The sequence below is a fragment of the Protomyctophum bolini genome (assembly GCF_963924005.1).
Source record: "Protomyctophum bolini genome assembly, chromosome: 6".
Lineage (NCBI taxonomy): Eukaryota > Metazoa > Chordata > Actinopteri > Myctophiformes > Myctophidae > Protomyctophum > Protomyctophum bolini.
Window position 1 is genome coordinate 21,363,817 of NC_137867.1, and position 19,235 is coordinate 21,383,051.

General features: G+C 41.8%; 2 protein-coding genes across 2 annotated transcripts; one reads left to right on the top strand and one right to left on the bottom strand.

Moving 5' to 3' along the window:
- Positions 1 to 353: 353 nt before the first annotated feature.
- On the bottom strand, positions 354 to 8,550 carry tmed7 (transmembrane p24 trafficking protein 7). The gene is made up of 4 exons (XM_080766124.1): positions 8,531 to 8,550; positions 8,039 to 8,238; positions 4,541 to 4,786; positions 354 to 4,261 (listed from the first exon to the last, which is right to left on the bottom strand). The coding sequence occupies exons 2-4, from the start codon at positions 8,195 to 8,197 to the stop codon at positions 4,025 to 4,027; spliced, it is 642 nt and encodes a 213-aa protein (XP_080622250.1). The 5' UTR covers positions 8,198 to 8,238; positions 8,531 to 8,550; the 3' UTR covers positions 354 to 4,024.
- A 1,169-nt stretch (positions 8,551 to 9,719) lies between these two features.
- Positions 9,720 to 18,057, top strand: LOC308317628 (RNA-binding protein MEX3B-like). Its single transcript, XM_080766773.1, has 5 exons — positions 9,720 to 10,461; positions 11,427 to 11,674; positions 11,895 to 11,940; positions 13,077 to 13,789; positions 14,006 to 18,057. The coding sequence occupies exons 1-5, from the start codon at positions 9,861 to 9,863 to the stop codon at positions 14,414 to 14,416; spliced, it is 2,019 nt and encodes a 672-aa protein (XP_080622899.1). The 5' UTR covers positions 9,720 to 9,860; the 3' UTR covers positions 14,417 to 18,057.
- The last annotated feature ends 1,178 nt before the right edge of the window (positions 18,058 to 19,235 follow it).

The following is a 19,235-nucleotide window of genomic DNA, read 5'->3' on the forward strand; positions in this document are numbered from 1 at the left end:
GAATACAAATGTTCGGTTGAAAATGATATATATTAGATTTTTGTAATTTATGAAACGTCATATCTGATCCTCTATTTTGTCTGTCTCACAAACAAGTATTAAACAAACAGTTTTGAAAAGTAGCATGTAGCAATTTGACCACATCACCCCCTACTGACTGAAAGTTGAAAGCACCACGAAACATAAACAATAATGCTTTCAGAGAAATAATTCTAATTTACAAAAAATATTTTTCATTTATCCTAGATAAAGGTGAAGAAAAAGTCCATCCGTCATATACAGTACAATGAATGTACAATCAATTTCTGTATAACGGTGTCTTGATTCATAATGTATAAATAAATAAAATCATGTTTTATACCAGAAAGTTTATTCAGCTATGCAAGGAAACAAGTCCCAAGAGTGCCTCAAAGCTGATTCTAAATGTTGAGAATGAAGTCAAATAGTGCACAAAACAAAACACCATCACACCTTTGAATAAAGAAAGTCATAAAAAAAAACACTTATGACAAGATTTATATTCAGCCAATTATATCAGAACAAAATATTACTATGAGAAGATAGCTACACTTCTAAATTAAGTTATGGTCAAGGCATACATAGACAGGAATTTGTTAAATTGTAATTGAGGGAAAAACAAGATTTGAGTTAGTCCTCATAGCCCTAGAAAGATTTTTTCCAGAAAAAGGCCAAAACATAATGCCAAAAACATTGCATAAAAGGATGGTCACAAAAAAAACATTTGGTTTGCAGTAACAACCCTAACCCAGTAACAATAGCCAGGGAGCCACAGGCCCAAAAGCTCAACAGTTAAGGATTAACCTGTGATGTCATGACATACTTTTTGTGTTTTTTCTATTCACTTGGTCATTAAGGTACACATAATGAGGTCTGCTCTGCCGGAAACATTGCGAAAAAAAGTTATGGCCATTTTTGTTATTGTATACCACATCATAGACAACGAATATAAGGCAATATTTCATCATACTTTAAGTAGCATGTGACATGTCAAACTAGGGGGTTTTCATGATTCCGAATCCATTCTAAGCATTAGTTTTGCACGAAAAACACTCCTTGGCCTAAATTTGGCCATATCGACATGCCCAAATGTGCTGCCCTCATCTGTGATGACGGCTATAGCCGTTTTTAGGCCAAGGAGTGTTTTTCGTGCAAAACTAATGCTTGGAATCAATGGATTCAGAATCATGAAAACCCCCTAGTTTGACATTTCACATGCTACATAAAGTATGATGACATTTTGCTTATATTGGTCGTCTATGGTGGGGTATACAAAAATGGCCATAACTTTTTTTTTCACAATATTTCCGGCAGAGCAGACCTCTCATTCTGTGGACCTTAACGACCAAGTGAATAGAAAAAGTAGGTCATGATTTTTGGTGCTGGCTCCCTGGCTACAAGGTTTAAACATGGCATTTCCAGATGGTTACACAACTAGTCTGGATTTATTTCCAGCCAGGTAACCTTCACGTCTGTTGTCTTGGTAAATGATAGCACAACTAGATAGTGTGAAATTTGGAGAAAAAAAACCTGCTGTTAATACATCAACATGCAGCCTTGTCTCTTCAACACAATATTTCATACTAGGAAAGTGAGAGAATTGATGATTGATGATTCCTAAAGCCTGATTTAAACTTAGTTGCAGGCCAGCATCATGCACTGAAAACAGCAGAGCTACAAGCTCATAACACAATCGCACTAAAATGAAGGCTACCTTCTCATAGTCCATTCCCATGTTTTAAATGAACTCACCTGAGTTCTCAAGAAACTCTGAAGATCCAAATCTCTTGTAAGCATTTAAATTACAACATCAAACCAACCTACCGGTATGTTTTTACATTCAGGCAGTATTTTACAAAACAATATTAATTTTACAACAGTGTTGTAAAAACAAAACAAAAACAATATGAACCCACATAATAAATAAGTTATTACACTTTAACAGTAAATGTCAGAATGAGAGCTAAAGCAAAGCAATGGCTGCCGTTAAGGGCCAAATAAACAAGATGTTGCATCTGGAACTGCTCACAATACCACTTCGATCAAGTGTTTTTTGCCAAACAGTTTGTTTTCATGTCCTCCATGTCTATGTCATAGCAGTCAAACTAACATTTACATGATGTAATACAGAACCCCTAAGGCATAGTCTAATCTGAAATACTTTACCAGGGTGTGTTAAAAAGTAAAAGATGAACACATTTAAAACTTCAAAATCAGCGAATGGAATCTAAAAACAAAGAAAACTGCTATACTGTACATTTATGTTTTAAGGAATTGTCTTGAGAAGGAGAAACTGGTTGAGAGAGAGCCATTGGCTCCCCTGGGATCCCTGATTGCTACCCCTTAGCCCGAATTAAAGCTGGCATTAATCATGGAACTAAACAAATAACTGGTTAAAGATTTAGTTTTATAGTGTCTATGGTTTTCTCTCTTCGAGTTACCGATTTGAAATGGCATGAAGGATAAAAACGGAACAGTGTTTTGCCCAGTAGGCCATGTATGTGCACAACTGTAATCCCATTTTTCCAGAAGGTAGCATACCAGTTTCCTGTTCCAATTGATTTTCGCATAGCATTGTTTGATTGGCTCGAGAGCAGGTTTGAACCGGAAACACCTCCACTTATTTCAAGTTCAAATCGAGTCTAAAGGGAAATTTAAATAGAACAGCAAAAAGAATATGCCATCCTGGAAACCAGGGACATGCAGAGACTAATAGTCCATTTTTTTATAGTCCATAGGAACATCCATCTACATTGCCTATGCTGCTTTCACTGATCAGTGCTGTGCAGACAAATCAATTCCTTAAAGCTGCTATAAGCAATAATGTAATTTGAATGACCTTATTTTTTTTGAGCGGTGCCTCCGCTCCATTACACAGCTATGCGTGTCCGTATGTGTACGTGTATGTATGTCTGAGAACAGTGAGCTGCAACACAGTAACTCTGTCACTTCTCGACCGTTTCGGACGTGGGAAGCATAGAGTAATAAAAGGATAGAGGTCGAACCGGAGCGACTGCCCCGCCACCCCGCTATTCATTCAGTGGAAGTTGCTCAGTGGCGTTTTGAAGCACCCGGAAGAACGGTCTACAAACAAGCACTCAATGTTAAACCCCAGCTACACAGGGTTTCCTCGTCATAAATCCACAGGTCGGCGTGCAGTTCACGCTCTAACCAGTGGGGCTGAGCACTTCAACATTGGAGAGGCTCCCTGGGGGCTTGGCAGGAAGGCTCCCCTGGCTGCGTTCCTGGGGGTCTGGATAGTGCAGGGAATCCCCGGGAAACCATACACTGTACAGTTGCAGTGCTCACTTCACACAGGTGTGATTTTTGGTATTCAGACAGCCAGCAATGAGTAAAACGCTCGAAATGACTAACCAATCAGGAAGTAGACAGGCCAATCGACCAATGACAAAGCTTCAAGGAAAATCTTTGAACGCAGGTTGCTGCCCCTAGATGTGTCACAGAGACTACTTTTTTGGGAGCGTTTTACCCATTGCTGGCTGTCTGAAAATAAAAATTAAAAAAATAAGTCATTCAAATTTTGACATAATATTGCTTATAGCAATTCCTCCTTTACTATTACACACACACTTTGGGTTGAAGGAACTATAACCGATATGAAACAACATTTATGACATTAAGGAGGCAGACCTGGGCAAAAAAAGAACTAAAACTAATTTCAAACATCTGAAGTACTTGAGGTCAGCTTGAACCAATGGGCTAACCACCTGAAAAATGAACACTTAAATAACAAAACTAAGTGTTTGTGTGGTTGTTAGTTTTTTGTAATTCCTCAAAAACATTTGACACATCTTTTTAATTAGCTTGCCATGGGGGCATATGCATAAAGTTTAATAACAGAACTAAAGATCTAGAAACCAAGGCCTTGTCAGATGGTGTCAGACAAGCATTATTTTGTTCTATTTTTTTAAACCAAACTTAATGTGTTTGAGCCCAGGTCTGGATGAACAGAGGGTTGAAAATGGACCAGAGGCTTCAGAGGTTGTTATGATCCAACACGTGTTGTGGTGGTCTTCTTGTCAGAGAAGAAGCTTCTCAGCAGCACCACCTGACTTATGCTGACCACCAGAAGGATGAAGGCCTCACCAATGGACCAGAATGCCACACGGGTGTTGAGATCCTCAGCCCGACTGCGTCCCTGGGCCTCCCGGAGGCGGAAGTGAGTCTGGTAGTCGATGACAGACTTAAGAGCCTCGTGGATGGAAACACAGGCAGACTCCATCTGGTAATGTGGAGCAGAGGCAAATTGAGAGGAAACAAATCCACACATGCACCAAGCAGGTGAATTTAACCTGAATGGTTAGTCTGACCCACATCATGATTACAATAGTGATCAGATAACAGTGAGGCTCTATTATTAAAAAGCCAAATAGGTTATTGATTGTCAATAGTGTAATATAGACCTGTGTAGTGTATAATGGTGTACAGTAGTCCATTTTTGTCAAGACAGATGCACATCCAGTGTCTCATGGATAAAATGCACACCAGCGACACCACTCACCTGAGTGAGAGCAGTAACTCTGTTCTCATTGGGGAACAGTGGAGGGTCTTCGCCAACCTGGAAGTCAAAATAGACAGTCTTGTGCGTGAAGGTAGAGAACTCGTTGCTGAAGCAGAACTTGTAGGTGCCATTCTTAGCCGCCGTAAAGGTAAAACTGTCATATTGTTTCTTCATCTCCTTGTAGAGAACAGTACTGTCTGGGTCCTCCAAACGACAGTCTACATCATAATGGCCACCAGTGACCACCTGGGAAAACAAAGAGGGAGAGATGTGTTTATAGAACTATCTATTCAGAAACATGTCTAACTTTCATCTAATTAAATTTCATATCTATGCAATTCCCTGCAGCTGTATGGTGAATAATATTTGTATTGTCATTGCAATAGCAGAGAAGCAGAATTGACCTTTTCTCAAACATGTCAGTCATATTTTCACTTTGGGCGTCCACACATGATGTATTTAAGCAATATTACACGAGAGGGTGTTGTTTAACGTGATTATTGCCACGACAGTGTCGAGTTCCGCAAGCATCACTGAAGTATAATATTGTGTTTTATCTTGCTTCAGAGAAAAAGAAAGAAAAAAATAAAAGACACGCTCTGTCACCTGCCAGATGGACTATCGAACGGTCCACAGCGAAGAAGAAACACACCCAGTGCTGTGTATCAGTGACACAGCTATAGGGAGTTAAAATGCATGTGAGGTCTTCAGATATACAGTATGGCATGAACCAGGTACCTTCTGTTAGGTAGACAGACAGCCTAGACAGCCTATCGACGCATTCAGATATGCTTGCCCCAATAAAGACCGTATACATGTGTGCGCGAGCAAATGCGCAAGCGTTCGGAACGTATGGACATATCTATTCTTGAGTAGGCCTTCAAGGTTTTTCCATGGTACCTATTTTCACACTGGTTATGTTTGACAAATATGAGGTTCTGTGCTGGACAAAAGTCAACCCAACCCAAATTGTGCATCCTTTTTCTCCACTAATTGCTGGCAATGGGAAGAACAGATCAGGTAGGCTGAAATAAAAATATAGTTTGCCCACATAACATAATACATCTTAGTGTTATTATGACATTTCATATAACCAAAGCCTGCCTAGTTGACATAAAATACTCCAGGCACCCGCAGGAAACAACAATGTATAGAATATGCAGTTATGCACATCACTCGGTTGAGTCGGCTCAAATGTAATTTAATGACAACGTTTCGAGACTACGAAAATACGAAATACTGGAGCTGATGAGTGTGCAGGTTTATTATTTTTCTTTACCTCAAGGGAAGTGCATATTACTTTTTAAAATCTTCTCAAATTTGTCTTCCATTATGTTTTTGCTGTTTTCCATAAAAACATCCAGATACCTTTAACAATAGCCCTAGAATGTCTCTGTTGTTACATACATTGGCAAGTATTTCACATACCAGAGCCATATAACACTGCTATAGACTTACGGTTGCGGCGGCAGAAAGGCGGCATAAATGTGGTCAGCACTCCGTGTGTACTCGTTCAATAAATAATTCCAAAGACTTGGGAGTCAGATATGGTCCTCAACTTTCATATCCATGTGAAAGTTCTGGCAGAAAACGTTTGTTTAGTCAAATACTATCTTCACTTTTTCACGAGCTGCACCCGGATAGCTTTCTCTCCGGTCAAAGGGGCCCGGAATGGCAGCTGGACTGAATTGATCAAAACTTCCTCTGATCATCACAAACGTCATCATTGAACGACAAAAGTTTGGGGCACACAATTGGCAGGTGGTGTGATTAATTACCCAGCACCTATTGCAACGCACCTGCCAATTGTGTGCCCCAAACATTTGTGTTTCCCATGTCAATTGGTCATGACAAAAGTCAAAGTCAAAGACGTGTGTGCTTCCCAAAGTAAGTTTTGTTAAAACCGGTCCATCGGTCATTCCGGGCCTCTCGCCCGGAGAAAATGTCGCCTGTGTGCAGCTCGTGAAAAAGTGTTTGACTAAACAAACGTTTTCTTCCAGATGGATATGAAAGTTGACCATATCTGACTCCCAAGTCTTTGGAATTATTTATTGAGCGAGTACACCAACAACCACATTTATGCCGCCGTTCTGCCGCTGCAACCGTAAGTCTATGGAAGTGTTCTATGGCTCTGGTATGTGAAATACTTGAAATGTATGTAACAACAGAGAGACATTCTAGGGCTAGAGATTGGGCTAGCCCCGCTCGGAACCCTACGTATGTTTGTACGTTTGTTTACACTTTACGTAGGGTCCCGTCCCCTCTGTCCCAGGCTAAATGTTATACAGACGTACATACCTTCGGGAACGGCCGTGCTGCGCTTTATTGATGGAGGGTTAGATGTTTCAAAAGAAGTATATAGGAGCTATAGGAGACAACGGAAACGTCAGAGAATTTTCCTTTGGCACAGAAGCCGTTAATTATTTTTAATCTGTGTTTGACCGTTTCGGCAGCTCTGAAATTCTCTCTTCCTTCCTTCCTTATTGACATCCCATTGTACCGCCTCCCGCACGGACAGTGGCTAGCTGCGACAGAGCAGATCAGAGGCAGGAACGTAGGGCGCGCAGCTAGCCACTGTCGGTGCTGGAGGCGGTACAATGGGATGTCAATAAAGAATGAAGGAAGAGAGAATTTCAGATCTGCCAAAAAGGTCAAACTGGTGACTTTCTAGGGACATAATTCACCCTAAGAGAGTGGGCGGGGGTTTCGGGATAAACAAGGAAGTGGGTGTGTGTGTGTGTTGTCAGTATGATTGAAGAGTGTGAAATAAACAGACGTGCCGTTCTGCACATTCTGATTGAAAGATAGAAATAGAAATTCGTCTTTCTTGCTATTCCTACATTGGTGACCCCGACATTCGTCTGCTGGTTGTTTCCAGTGACTTGACGTAACCTGAACGTAACCATGGCTACGAACGCTTCCGATCAAATTACCGGAGTTTTGAGAAGCTTCTCCAGCAACATGGTTCGCACAGACAGAAGCTCAGTTCGCGTTGCGGGGCATTACCGACGACGTGGCTAAGTACTATCATGTCGTATCGGCCCTCGGAAGTTCGACAGCACTGAGAGTGGAGTTTCGGGGTAATCAAGGAAGTGGGGGTGTGTGTGTGTGTTGTCAGTATGATTGAAGAGTGTGAAATAAACAGACGTGCCGTTCTGCACATTCTGATTCAAAGATAGAAATAGCAATTCGTCTTTCTTGCTATTCCTACAATACAAAACACAGATATAAAATACTTAACGGCTTCTGCGCCAAAGGAAAATTCTCTGACGTTTCCGTTGTCTCCTATAGCTCCTATATGCTTCTTTTGAAACATCTAACCCATCAATAAAGCGCAGCACGGCCAACATTTAGCTGGGACAGATGGGACGGGACCCTACGTAAAGTGTAGTGTAAACAAACTGTACGTAGGGTTCCGAGCGGGGCTAGGGATTGGCGAATTTGGGCCTAATTCCCCCATGAGTACACAGCAGTTATGTACAGCAAAAACACACATACCTGAAATTCCAGTGTACACTTGGTACCAATGATGATGTCTTCGTAGAAACACTGCTTAGCGTTGTCTGGCAGCTCGAACGTGAGTTCGGAGCCCAGAACCCAGCCACAGAGTAGCTGGGCCCATAACACTTGCAGCAGCACCCGAATGGATCTGCACATCTTCAGAGAGGCAAGGTATCCAAAATGAACCTGTCACGGACCTGGCAAAAGCATATTCAAATAGATGTACTAAAAGGCAATACAGGGGGACAACATGACAAAAATTGTGACAAAGCAAACCCGGACATTGGCGACAAAATAGCTTGAGGCTAACTAGCTAGCAGGCAATGCCGGTTACAGCAAGCAATCGACTATAGGGTGGATGATCTTTAATGGATGTCGTATTGTACGACATAATTGTATGTCCATAAATATCGCGACAGGGTTGAATAAAACCTGAACGTTTGTAATATTTAATCAAACCTTTTGTTTCACTCAGCACCAGTTACTCACCTCAAATCCCTTACCCGGATGTACGAAATACAGAATTACGTAGCATCAACATCATGAGATGTCATTGGTTGATTTTCTAGTGAGCCCGCTTCTTACGCCTAATTGGTCCACATAGGTATGGCTCTGGGCAGAGCCAGCGCCAACGACAACTCCGTTCACTTCATGGGGCCAGCCCTTTTAATACTCTATGGGCCAGCCACGTTGGCGAATAGGGACACCGGAAGTTTACGGAATGCATTTGAAGCATAGACTGTAGTCTATGGGCTCGCGCGACACGTGACGTGATCGGGCTGTTGTCTGTCCCCTCAATGTCGCAGCCTGCTCTATGGCTCTGGGGAAGCGGAAGTCCATGGTATAATCTCTTTACGTAGAAAATGAAGCGTTGGACGAAATGATGCAGGATAGGATTGCAGGCAGTGGTTTCCTTCTCTTCTCAAACCATTTGTAGGACCCCATTGTACGGACCCCGATAACTCCCATAGTTACAGATCTGTACGGGTCTAGCCTTGGATAAATACTGTCATAGATGTATTTTTTATAGAGTCTGACTTGTACTTTGCAAATGTCAGAATCGATTAAATACATAATAATTGATAGTCTTTATCCGAGGCTTCCCCTAGCCTAGGGGAACCCTGGGGGGCCACTTTTGACTTGAGAACTACTTGAGTAACTGCACACCGTGCAAGTGATTTAAATGTAGAATCTAGGACGAGAATTTCGTAAATTACGGTGGCGAGAATGTATTCATTGGATCAGGAGAAGATTCATTGAAGTGTATATACGTCTTTAAATGTTCTGATGAATTGAAAATGGACTGTTTTATCCTCGTACAAGTTTTTGTATTGACATGTACGTCGTTGAACTAGTCTGTAGTACTCTGTACCCATTCAACAAACATTTTCTGTTAAATATATCAGCTCACTTTTCATTCGTGGCTCTGAACCTTGCATTCCTGTACCTGCTAAATAACAATATAACATTCAATTCAAACTTTATTCCAATACAATTACCGTATATCATATAATCAAATAGTTTAATATTGATCATTGATACGAGGTTCACACTTGTGTCTTCTTTCTTTCTTCCTTTAATGCTAAAAAAGCATGCGCGGTCTGTGAGTCTTGGTGACTGTCGTGAATACATGTCTGACGCGAAAATCAACACCACGAGACTAGTGCTGTAGACAAAAGAGGGAGGGAGACAAAACACAGCCCTCACATTTGCAACAGGCGCGGGCGCTTTATTGGCGAAAAAACTTGAGATTCGCAATCGATTTGCATTGAGCTGCAGCGTTCTACAGGGGACAGATCGTTGGGTACGTTTTTTCACCATGCCTAGCAGCACGTCTCTGTTGGAGGCCGACGAGGGCGAGTCGGAGGTCCCGCCGCCGCTAGCCGTGCATGGTGGGTTCACCGGTGTCTTAGGCCTGGAAGAACAACCAGACCATCACCACCACCACCACCATCATCAACCGCTCCCTCCTCCCGTCTCTCACTTCAGTCTTCTGGGTACAGTCCTGGACCTGAAGCCGTTATCTCTGCACCACTACCGGCCGCCTTCGGAAGAACAAAACCCCCCGGAGGAAGAAGATCCACAAGTTGGGGATTCTTCCTCCAACAATGGGAACAACGGTGCAGTTAGCACGCTGCTAGCACACCACCACCATCACCACCAGGCCCTGGAGCCACCAGCACCCGACACCATTCTGCTGTACAACAACAATACCACCGACGATCACCTGGATGATGTGACGGCCCTGCAGCCGCCTCACAGCGGGATAATGGTGCTACCGGCCCCGGGCTTGGTGTACGGAGACCCGGACTACGACGCGGAGCAGCAGTCGCTGCTAATGCGGAGGAAGAGCGTCAACACCACGGAGTGTGTGGCCGTGCCGAGCTCCGAACACGTCGCGGAGATCGTGGGTAGACAGGGTGAGTTATTCAACCTTTAATTTATCATTTTACGTTTATAAATTAAATGGCATATACAACCGTTGTGTGCTTGTAGATTGAGCTCTTGTATAAATACGTTGGCAGACTGGCAGTGTTTCTAAGTGGGTCATCCGCGCCTATCCCCACAAAAAAAGTTTTGCATAAGTTGTATAATAACGGTAACACACTCGACCGTCTCTGCTCCCGTAGCGTAAAGTAGCAGTTGTCTTTTCTGGTTCACAGTGAAAGTAGTCATTCGATGTGTATTGCTGCTGTGCAGCTCATGGTCTTTGTTTCAGAACATGAATAGATATGTTGGTCACCATTACATTGCCACATCAGCCATACAGGCTATAGTTAGCTCTTTGTCATAGTCTGGCATGACCAACGACAAACTCATCTTTTCAATCTGTACTGTCGTTTCTTTCTAAATCCGAGGTCTTTCTCGTCTTTTTCCCTAAACTTTGCATTCCGTGATAATAAGGTTTGGCAGAATGGTGTTATTATTTTGTCGGGATTTGGAACAGTGGGGGAGGGTAGACACACACACACACACACACACACACACACACACACACACACTGTTGACAACAACAGGAAATAGCACTGGTAGTGATGTGTTGCTCTCACAGTCACAGCTGAAATAAATATATATTTTTTAATGTATTTGAAGATTGCCAATTACAAATGCATTTTACAATTGGAGATGTCATGGAGAGTTTGTTGTGGAAATGGACACTGTCCTCCATTTTATTTATCTAACTGTAGTGTGTGTGTGTAGGGGGGTTGGGGTCTAATGTTTCTGCCAACAATATGTGAATGAGAAGAATGCTATATGTGGATACTTTGTTAGGTATTAGCCATTATGTCATGCCCATCTCTACCTACAATTAACATATCCACTTTGTGTTTTCATGAACTGAGTTATTCTCTTACCCCTTCCTCCCTCTCTCTGCCCATCTCAGGATGTAAGATCAAGGCACTGCGAGCCAAGACCAACACCTACATCAAGACACCTGTACGGGGAGAACAGCCCGTCTTCGTTGTAACGGGTCGGAAGGAAGATGTGTCCATGGCCAAAAGAGAAATCTTATCAGCGGCAGAGCACTTCTCCCTCATCAGAGCATCTAGAAACAAGGTTGGCCCTCTGGCTTCTGTGGGGGCACCAGGACTTCCAGGAGCACCGACTCTCCCTGGTCAGACAACGATCCAGGTCAGTAAATGTGGAATTAAGTTATTAGCATATACATAATTACATATATATATATATATATATATATAAACGATGTGGCTTGTATTTGGATCTGGACTGACTAATGCTGTTAGTATTTTGTATTGAAGTGTTGGTGGACATTTTGTGTAATGGGAATATTGTTTACTCTTATTTGATCCATGTGTTGTTAACTTGTTCCCACACAATTCCCTCCTTACAGGTACGAGTGCCATATCGTGTTGTGGGACTGGTTGTAGGTCCAAAAGGTAGGTTCTAATTTATTAATCAAAATTAACTTGATCTCGGCCTGGGCCATGGCTCAGTGGTCCAGGCACCTTGGCTGGCAATCCAGTCTGGCAGTGTGCCGCCGGTTCGACTCCCGATCCCGACGGCCTTTACTGCATGTCTTCCCCCCATCTCTCTCCCCATTTCCTGTCAGCCTACTGTCCCTCCATAAAAATAAAGGCGAAAGCCACAAAAAATGGTGTTTATGGAATTAGCAGAGACTCATTGATGTGTAGTTGTGCGGTATTTGTTTGCAAAGACTTTCTTAAGTATTCCCATATTGTAACACTATGGACAGCAACAGTTTTATAGATAGCAAAGGAAGTGATGAGGTGAGGGAAGGAAGGAGACTTGAGAGAGACAGGTGAAGATGGCAGCTGATTCAAGATCTACATACAGAATATTTTCAAAAGCAAACAGGGGTCAAGTGATGGGAATTCAGATATTAACACTTATACCGACGAGATCTACGTCAATTAAAGCTCATTATTTAATAAAACCCTCAATGCCATTGCCGTAGATCAATGGCAATTGCGCTTTTGTAGCGTTTTCGATCGATCAAGCCATAATGCTACTTATGTTAGCACCGGGTTGCTAGCTGGTGCTCTCAATAACACAGGATCGCGGCATTAAAATCATCGTGGCCATAATCACCCATTCTATCTGTTTCTGTAAGTGTTAATTCTGAGGAGATGACTAAGAAAAGACAACTCTATTTGGACAGTACCTTGTAAAAATCAGATGACGGATAAATCGGGTGACTGATGTGTATCTCAAATCATCACACTGTTGAGATGTGGTGATCATCAGTTACAGGATAGGATAGGATAGTACAAATTACCTGGTTAACATATGTTTACATACAATATCATTGCAGCCCTATCCCCTTCCAACCAATTCCTGAAAGCTGGCAACCTGGATATGGATCGCAAATTGCTAAAATAATTTAGCGATGGCTCGTTTTGATGTATAATTTATCTTAGAGTTTCATTCACAACAGTATTGACATTTTAATTTAATTAAATATAAAGTCCTGATACCCTGGCTAGGATGTCACCTACCATTGATTGTAGCCCAGCACTGTTGAATGACTATGGGTCCTGGTTCTCTTTCTCAGGTGCAACCATCAAACGAATCCAGCAGCAGACACACACATACATTGTTACGCCGAGCCGTGACAAGGAGCCAGTGTTTGAGGTCACGGGCATGCCAGAGAATGTCGACCGGGCAAGGGAGGAAATTGAGGCACACATTGCTCTCCGCACAGGCACCTGTGGTGGCATAGAGGTTCCTGGTACAGATGACAACGACTTTCATTTCAACGGGAAGGATGTCAGCTTTGAGAGCTCTGCGGCACAGGCTTTAGGAGACGGGGCGTGGCTTCAGGCGAGTGCGCCATCACCTGGCGGCAGTGTACTACCACTGAACGTCACTGGTACTCAGCGAGTCAACAGCAATATCAATGGTAGCGTTCGAATGTCTTCCACTTACCGCAATGACAGCTCCAGCTCCCTTGGCAGCGGGTCCAGTTCGGCCGACTCATTCTACGGCAGCGGGAATGGGAACCGGATGGCGGATTTCAGTCCGACCTGTCCGTTCAATGCCAACTCTAACAACAGTAATGGCAGTGGTGCAAGTTTCTGGTTCGGTGACAACCTTCTCCCCCTAGGATCTGAAGAGCTTGCTGGTCTGGGAGGTTCCTCCTCTGGATTTGACCCCTTGACCATCTCCACTGCCCCGGTCTCACACTCAGTCCCTCAGCCACATGTGGTCTGGAGTCCCTTTGTGGATCGACAGGGCATCCAGGCCTTTGATGCCCGCCCAGCCCAGGTTTGTGCATTGATCTAATGTTAATGTTTAATATAAGGCCTTTCCAGTGCCTTGAAAATGCATGACACATAAGAACAGAAATTCAATTATTTTTTCTTTTGGTCTTCAAATGTAGACTTTATCGGAGATACAAGGTTTTCATCTTGCTGCAGTTCTATGTAGTGTGTTTTAAAAAAAGAGTCCAATGAATGACGCTCATTCCGTCACATTCTCCAGACCAGTCAGCCAGGGACTCCACGGCACTCACCCACCTTCCCTGGAACGGAAGCTCTGGAGCACCCCCAGGCCCAGCGTGTTCAACGGGGGCCTCTATGCTCAGGCGGGGCCCTAGACTCCCACACTTTCTCAGCCTACGGCCCTGCCTTCTCTTCTTCCAGTGAAAGCACTGCCTCTTCCTCCTCCCCACCTGAATCATCCCATCCCTACCGGCCCGGGCTTGGATCGTTGGGGAAAGGACAGGAGATCTGCATCCACTGTATGGAGAGTCAGGTGATTGCTGCCTTGGTTCCCTGTGGGCACAACCTCTTCTGCATGGAGTGTGCCACACATATATGCCAGGGATCAGAGGCTGTGTGCCCTGTGTGCCTCTCTCCAGTCACACAGGCTATACAGCTCCGTAACATGTGATTTTTAACCCAAACACCTGTTCTGAAGATGCCCGTAACGTCTGACGAGGGTTCAGCATCCCCACTACTTCCTTCCATAACGTAAAACATTAGTAGGGGAAATCACAAAAGTGACCCCATTATCAGCATCTACGTGCATCTTCACCCTATTTTTTGTTCAAGTTCAAAGTTCTGTACGTTTGCGGGTGGGGTGTGAAGCCCATCTACGCACGTCCTCGCAATTGTGAAGTCTTCTTCCTATTGGTGATTGATCAATGGAGGGTCAGTGACCCTCTGGTAGCATTGTGTGGGGTAGGATATTTATTTTTCCTGTCTCTGCTCATTATTTTTGATTAAGTATGGATTTTTATCTTTTGACTGTTCAGCTGGCATTTGGATCAAGATTTAAGTTGGCCAGGGACAGTTCTGATGTATTTCTCTCAATATCCCAACAGTTTTTGTTTTATTTACTTTTTATTTTTTTTGCTGCTAGTTTTTCTTTTCAAATGTGAAATTCTGGTCCTGCCCCATTGCCTCTCACAAATAGTGCTTAATGTAGGGGGATTACAAGCACACATAACAGTATTCCAGATAGTAGCTGATTTTTGCTGCAACAAATTATCCTCTATGGAAACTTGGAAAGCAGATACCAACGCATAAACTTGTCTTATCCAAGATTTCCTCTTTGTGTTTGAGAAGTTTTATCTGTGCTTTTGTAAGCATGATGTTTACAATTCAAAAATGTATCTTTTTGGTATGTTGTTTAATAGTGCGATGTTGGCATGCTTGTAAACACACTGAGGCTTTTCAAACAAAGTGGCTAAATCCTGCTACTGCACATTGGTTGCACTCCAAAAGAAAATTCCCATTGCATCATTGATTCCTTTCTTTTGACTTCCAACAACAGAACCAGGAAGTGGTTAACTCCTCCCAGTACCAAGATGCTGCACCACTTCTCTCCCGCCATGTTGCTTTCCGTTGCTTCTTAAAAATCTGTTTACAGTAAACCTGTGCCTAATTCCATTCTGAGTAATCCAAACAAAAACTGGTTCAGTGGACACACATACAGTATGTTACTATGTCTTATTATAGCAAACATGTGGCCTTTTTGGAAAGCCTGTAATTTACTGGACAACACTAGCGCTCCAAACCATACCTATGCTCAGAAGAACCACCCGATGTAGGATGTAGTATGAATGCACACAAATTACTTGTGTGCATTCAATGGGTGGATTCATCGGGTGAAAAAACTCACACTAACATGGGACTTGTCTTAATGTGTTCAGTTTAGTTTAAGAAACTATAGTTTCTTATAGTAAGAAACTATAGTTTCTTAAACACATTCGGGCACTAAGATCTTCTTTCGTCCATTGCTTCATGGTGGACTTATTACAGGCGAATATCCTCTTGGTGTTATTTAAGATTTTAATTTAAATTTTACTTAATATTGCCCCCCTCCTTCCATTATCAGGATAAATTTTATGTATTGCACTGAGAGATGTAACTTTTAGTTTATTTTCAATACTCAACACTCCTGCACATCACTACTGGTCATTTCTGTTTTCACATGCATGTGTTTTTGTTTGTCCCAGTCACACCCATGTTTAAGAAAACCAAGAATTGTTGTCACCTGCCAGCTAGGTCCTTACCACCTCTGACAACATCCATATTGTCAAAGTGGTGCTATGTTGTTTTATGTTTCCACCTTTATAATATTTGCATTGTCAGTGCCACTGAGGTCATTTGGATCACAGTCCCATAGTTGGCAATTAGGCAACTGACATTTTATCTATACCAGTAGCATCCTCACCTGAATGTCACTGCTCTTGCCTCTTACCAATTTGTTGAAACTGTTGTGTATCACCTGGTAAGCATTCTGTGTTATTCAGGTGTGACACAATGGTGCAAATGAAAGCTGCCCATTGCTTCATACTTGATGTGAAAAACCTGAAATAGGCCATAACACCAAGTTCTGTTAGGCTGCGCTAATGCAATGATGGGACAGGCTCATTTAATTGGTACACACTTGCATAGCTATACTTCTCACTTGAGTTGCCTTCATGTGTGTTCAGCTTGTTTTGTATTGTAATGTTCTGTGCCCGATCAAGCACAAGCCTCCCCATAGCTTGATCAGTCGGTCACCATCGGCTGATCAAGATACATTTTTTTTTCTACAAAATGTTTGTTCACTCTTGACTGAAAATGGAAAGAAAGGTACAGTATAGTGGAAATCATCTCAAACTCTAGCTTTAAACACCAATGTCTATAGACTTTGTTTTATAGGGGTGAACATTTTAAAGGGGAAGTGAATGGAATTAGATAATCTTGAACTATGTACACACTACTTGAGGCCAATACTATTGCTTTACTATGCGGCATGATGCTAGTGTGGATATCGGATCACAGTCTCTAGCGTTTCAGCTATAGTTGGGGTGGAAATAGTATTTGGTAGTAATGTAATTCCGTAGCTCTATTTACTCATTGTTTCAATTGCATTTCTGTTTCTTTGAATGATTCAGTTTCATTGCAATCAACCATTGTAACACACACACACACACACACTTTGAACAGCCAGGCTCAAATACTTGTAAAATAATTTAAAGTGTTGGACTTGGTTGCCTTTCCCCCTACGTTTCAACCATCTATCCGTCCTTTTTATTTGGGAGGCATAGCTCTCAGAAGGGTTGGTCTCTCTTTCTCTCTCAGAGGGAATGCAATACACTGTAGGCCCTCAGTTTCTTGAGATGGATCTCTATTGACATTTTTGTGTATGGATTATATTATTACTGTTAATGACTGATAAATATATACAGAACTTTATTTTTTATTTTGTTACATTTCATATATACAACTATAAATATATATATATATATTAAAATGTTTACAAATAAGATTTTTTTTTATTTCTTACTTTTATCAAGTGAGTGAATTAGTGAGCGTTGAGGTGGAAACCCAAGAAGCGTTGCGTTGCAGGAGGGTGTCAGTGCTATTTGCTTGTAGTCTAGTTAGTAGTTTACAGTATTGACGATGATAATAGTATTGATAAGTGATTTAGCTGCCGTTTAACCATAGTGGAAATGGAATGTGCAACACGAGCATGTCTACATAATGTACCGCCAATGTAAAACGTTACACTGCAACTGTTTGTAAAGAGGCCAAGGATCTAAGCTGCCTGTTATGTCTGTACGCCACCAAATTAAAGCCTGATTTGGACTTTGTTGCATGCGTGAGTTGTGCACCGAAAATGGACAATCTACAAGGTGTTTCTTCACAGCATGACACGTTGAACTTGTAGATATTCTATTTCCGGTGTGTGTTACTGGCAACACAACTAAGTATAAATCAGGCTTTAGAATGGAATACTGTAAAATAGATCTTAATTATCTCTATATAAATATATACATATATTAAGCTGTACAAACAGTTTAAAGTATTTGCTAATTTTACTACACTTTTGTTATGTATATGTAGGGGAAAGTCTTATGGCATATAAATTCTACAAATTCAGTCGGGAATTTAAAAGCAGACTATATTTTATGGTAACGGCCTTTTAAGTTATTGCGGCCAAAGCACTGATATTATATATTTGCTGTAAAGAGAATTTAAGAGTTTTATTTTTCTGATATTAAAGTTACTTAATAAAGACCGTTTCATTTAAAGCCATCTCAGCAGTCCTGTCTATTATTTAAGAACCAAAATGGTTGGTTCCTCTGTGTACAGCATTGTCTATGTCTATGTAGTCTAATCTGTAGACCTCTCCTGTCCACAAGGCTATGTTAAGGCTGTCTGCCTAAATCCAATTTCTTTTTAGGTGGTGTGAAATGCAATTCAGATCTGATGTGTCCAAGTGTGGTCACTCAAACTAAAGCCTGATTTATACTTCATTGCCAAAAATAGCTTATATAGCTAACATGTTACGTGTGAGCTTGTAGATCTGCTATTGTTGGCAATGTCTGGATACACAAATCTGATCACATGTTGCAAGTGACAGTGTTGATAGTCAGTCCTAAAGTTCTCAACTAGCCTCCTGTATGGCGTCACCACCAAGGTTCTCAAAAAACTACAGTATTGTTTATTTTTCTAATGAATGTTTTTATTATTTTGTTCTGTAAACCAACCGAGTACCTTGAAAAGCACAATATAAATTGTATTATTATTGGAGACAAATAGGATCTGCCTGTAGTTTATGTACCATCATTGCGGTACCGTCAGTGTTGTATGACCTGCCCACAGCTGCTGTACTTCAATATAAATCCTGAAAAGTGCCCTCAATGCCATATTAGTTTCTGTTGCCAACAACTACGAACTGTATATGGGTGTGAGTGATCTGTGATGCATTGTTCATGTCTGAAGAAGAGCAGCAAAGAAACAAATGTCATAGAAGGGAGCCACAATGTGAGCTCATCTTTTTCCCTGTGATCCATTCAAAACGGTGCTCAACAGATCAACTAGATATCTCAGTCAGTCTGAAATGTTAAGACAATCCAGGCTACAGCAGCTCCCAAGTTCTGATTTTGCCTGCCAGTTCCTGCCTATAACCATATAGACTACGACTAGTCACCCAGAAAACGACACCCACTGCTATATTCTAGTGACTAGACTAGAGCATAGCAGTGGGTGTGGTTTTCTGGACACACTGAAAAATCGACCATTTTTCCCATAGATTTACAAAAATATTTCTATCAATTATTTTAATTATTTTCACAGAATCAAAGGTTTTATTGTCAATGTTCACCAGGATCCTGGGTGGCTTGATTCTAGGCTTAAAATAATTGATGAGAAAAATGAATGGCCTTGTGCTATGCTCTATAATGATAAATGAACACAAAGTATCTACTTTG

What these genes read in the sequence shown, in the direction of transcription:
- tmed7 (XM_080766124.1), bottom strand. Translation starts at nt 8,197, where the DNA reads ATGTGCAGATCCATTCGGGTGCTGCTGCAAGTGTTATGGGCCCAGCTA. An exon ending in AGTGTACACTGGAATTTCAG is followed by an intron (nt 4,787 to 8,038) that starts GTATGTGTGTTT and finishes TTGTTTTCCCAG; the next exon opens with GTGGTCACTGGTGGCCATTA. An exon ending in GAGTTACTGCTCTCACTCAG is followed by an intron (nt 4,262 to 4,540) that starts GTGAGTGGTGTC and finishes CCACATTACCAG; the next exon opens with ATGGAGTCTGCCTGTGTTTC.
- LOC308317628 (XM_080766773.1), top strand. Translation starts at nt 9,861, where the DNA reads ATGCCTAGCAGCACGTCTCTGTTGGAGGCCGACGAGGGCGAGTCGGAG. An exon ending in ACTGGTTGTAGGTCCAAAAG is followed by an intron (nt 11,941 to 13,076) that starts GTAGGTTCTAAT and finishes TCTCTTTCTCAG; the next exon opens with GTGCAACCATCAAACGAATC. An exon ending in TTGATGCCCGCCCAGCCCAG is followed by an intron (nt 13,790 to 14,005) that starts GTTTGTGCATTG and finishes CACATTCTCCAG; the next exon opens with ACCAGTCAGCCAGGGACTCC.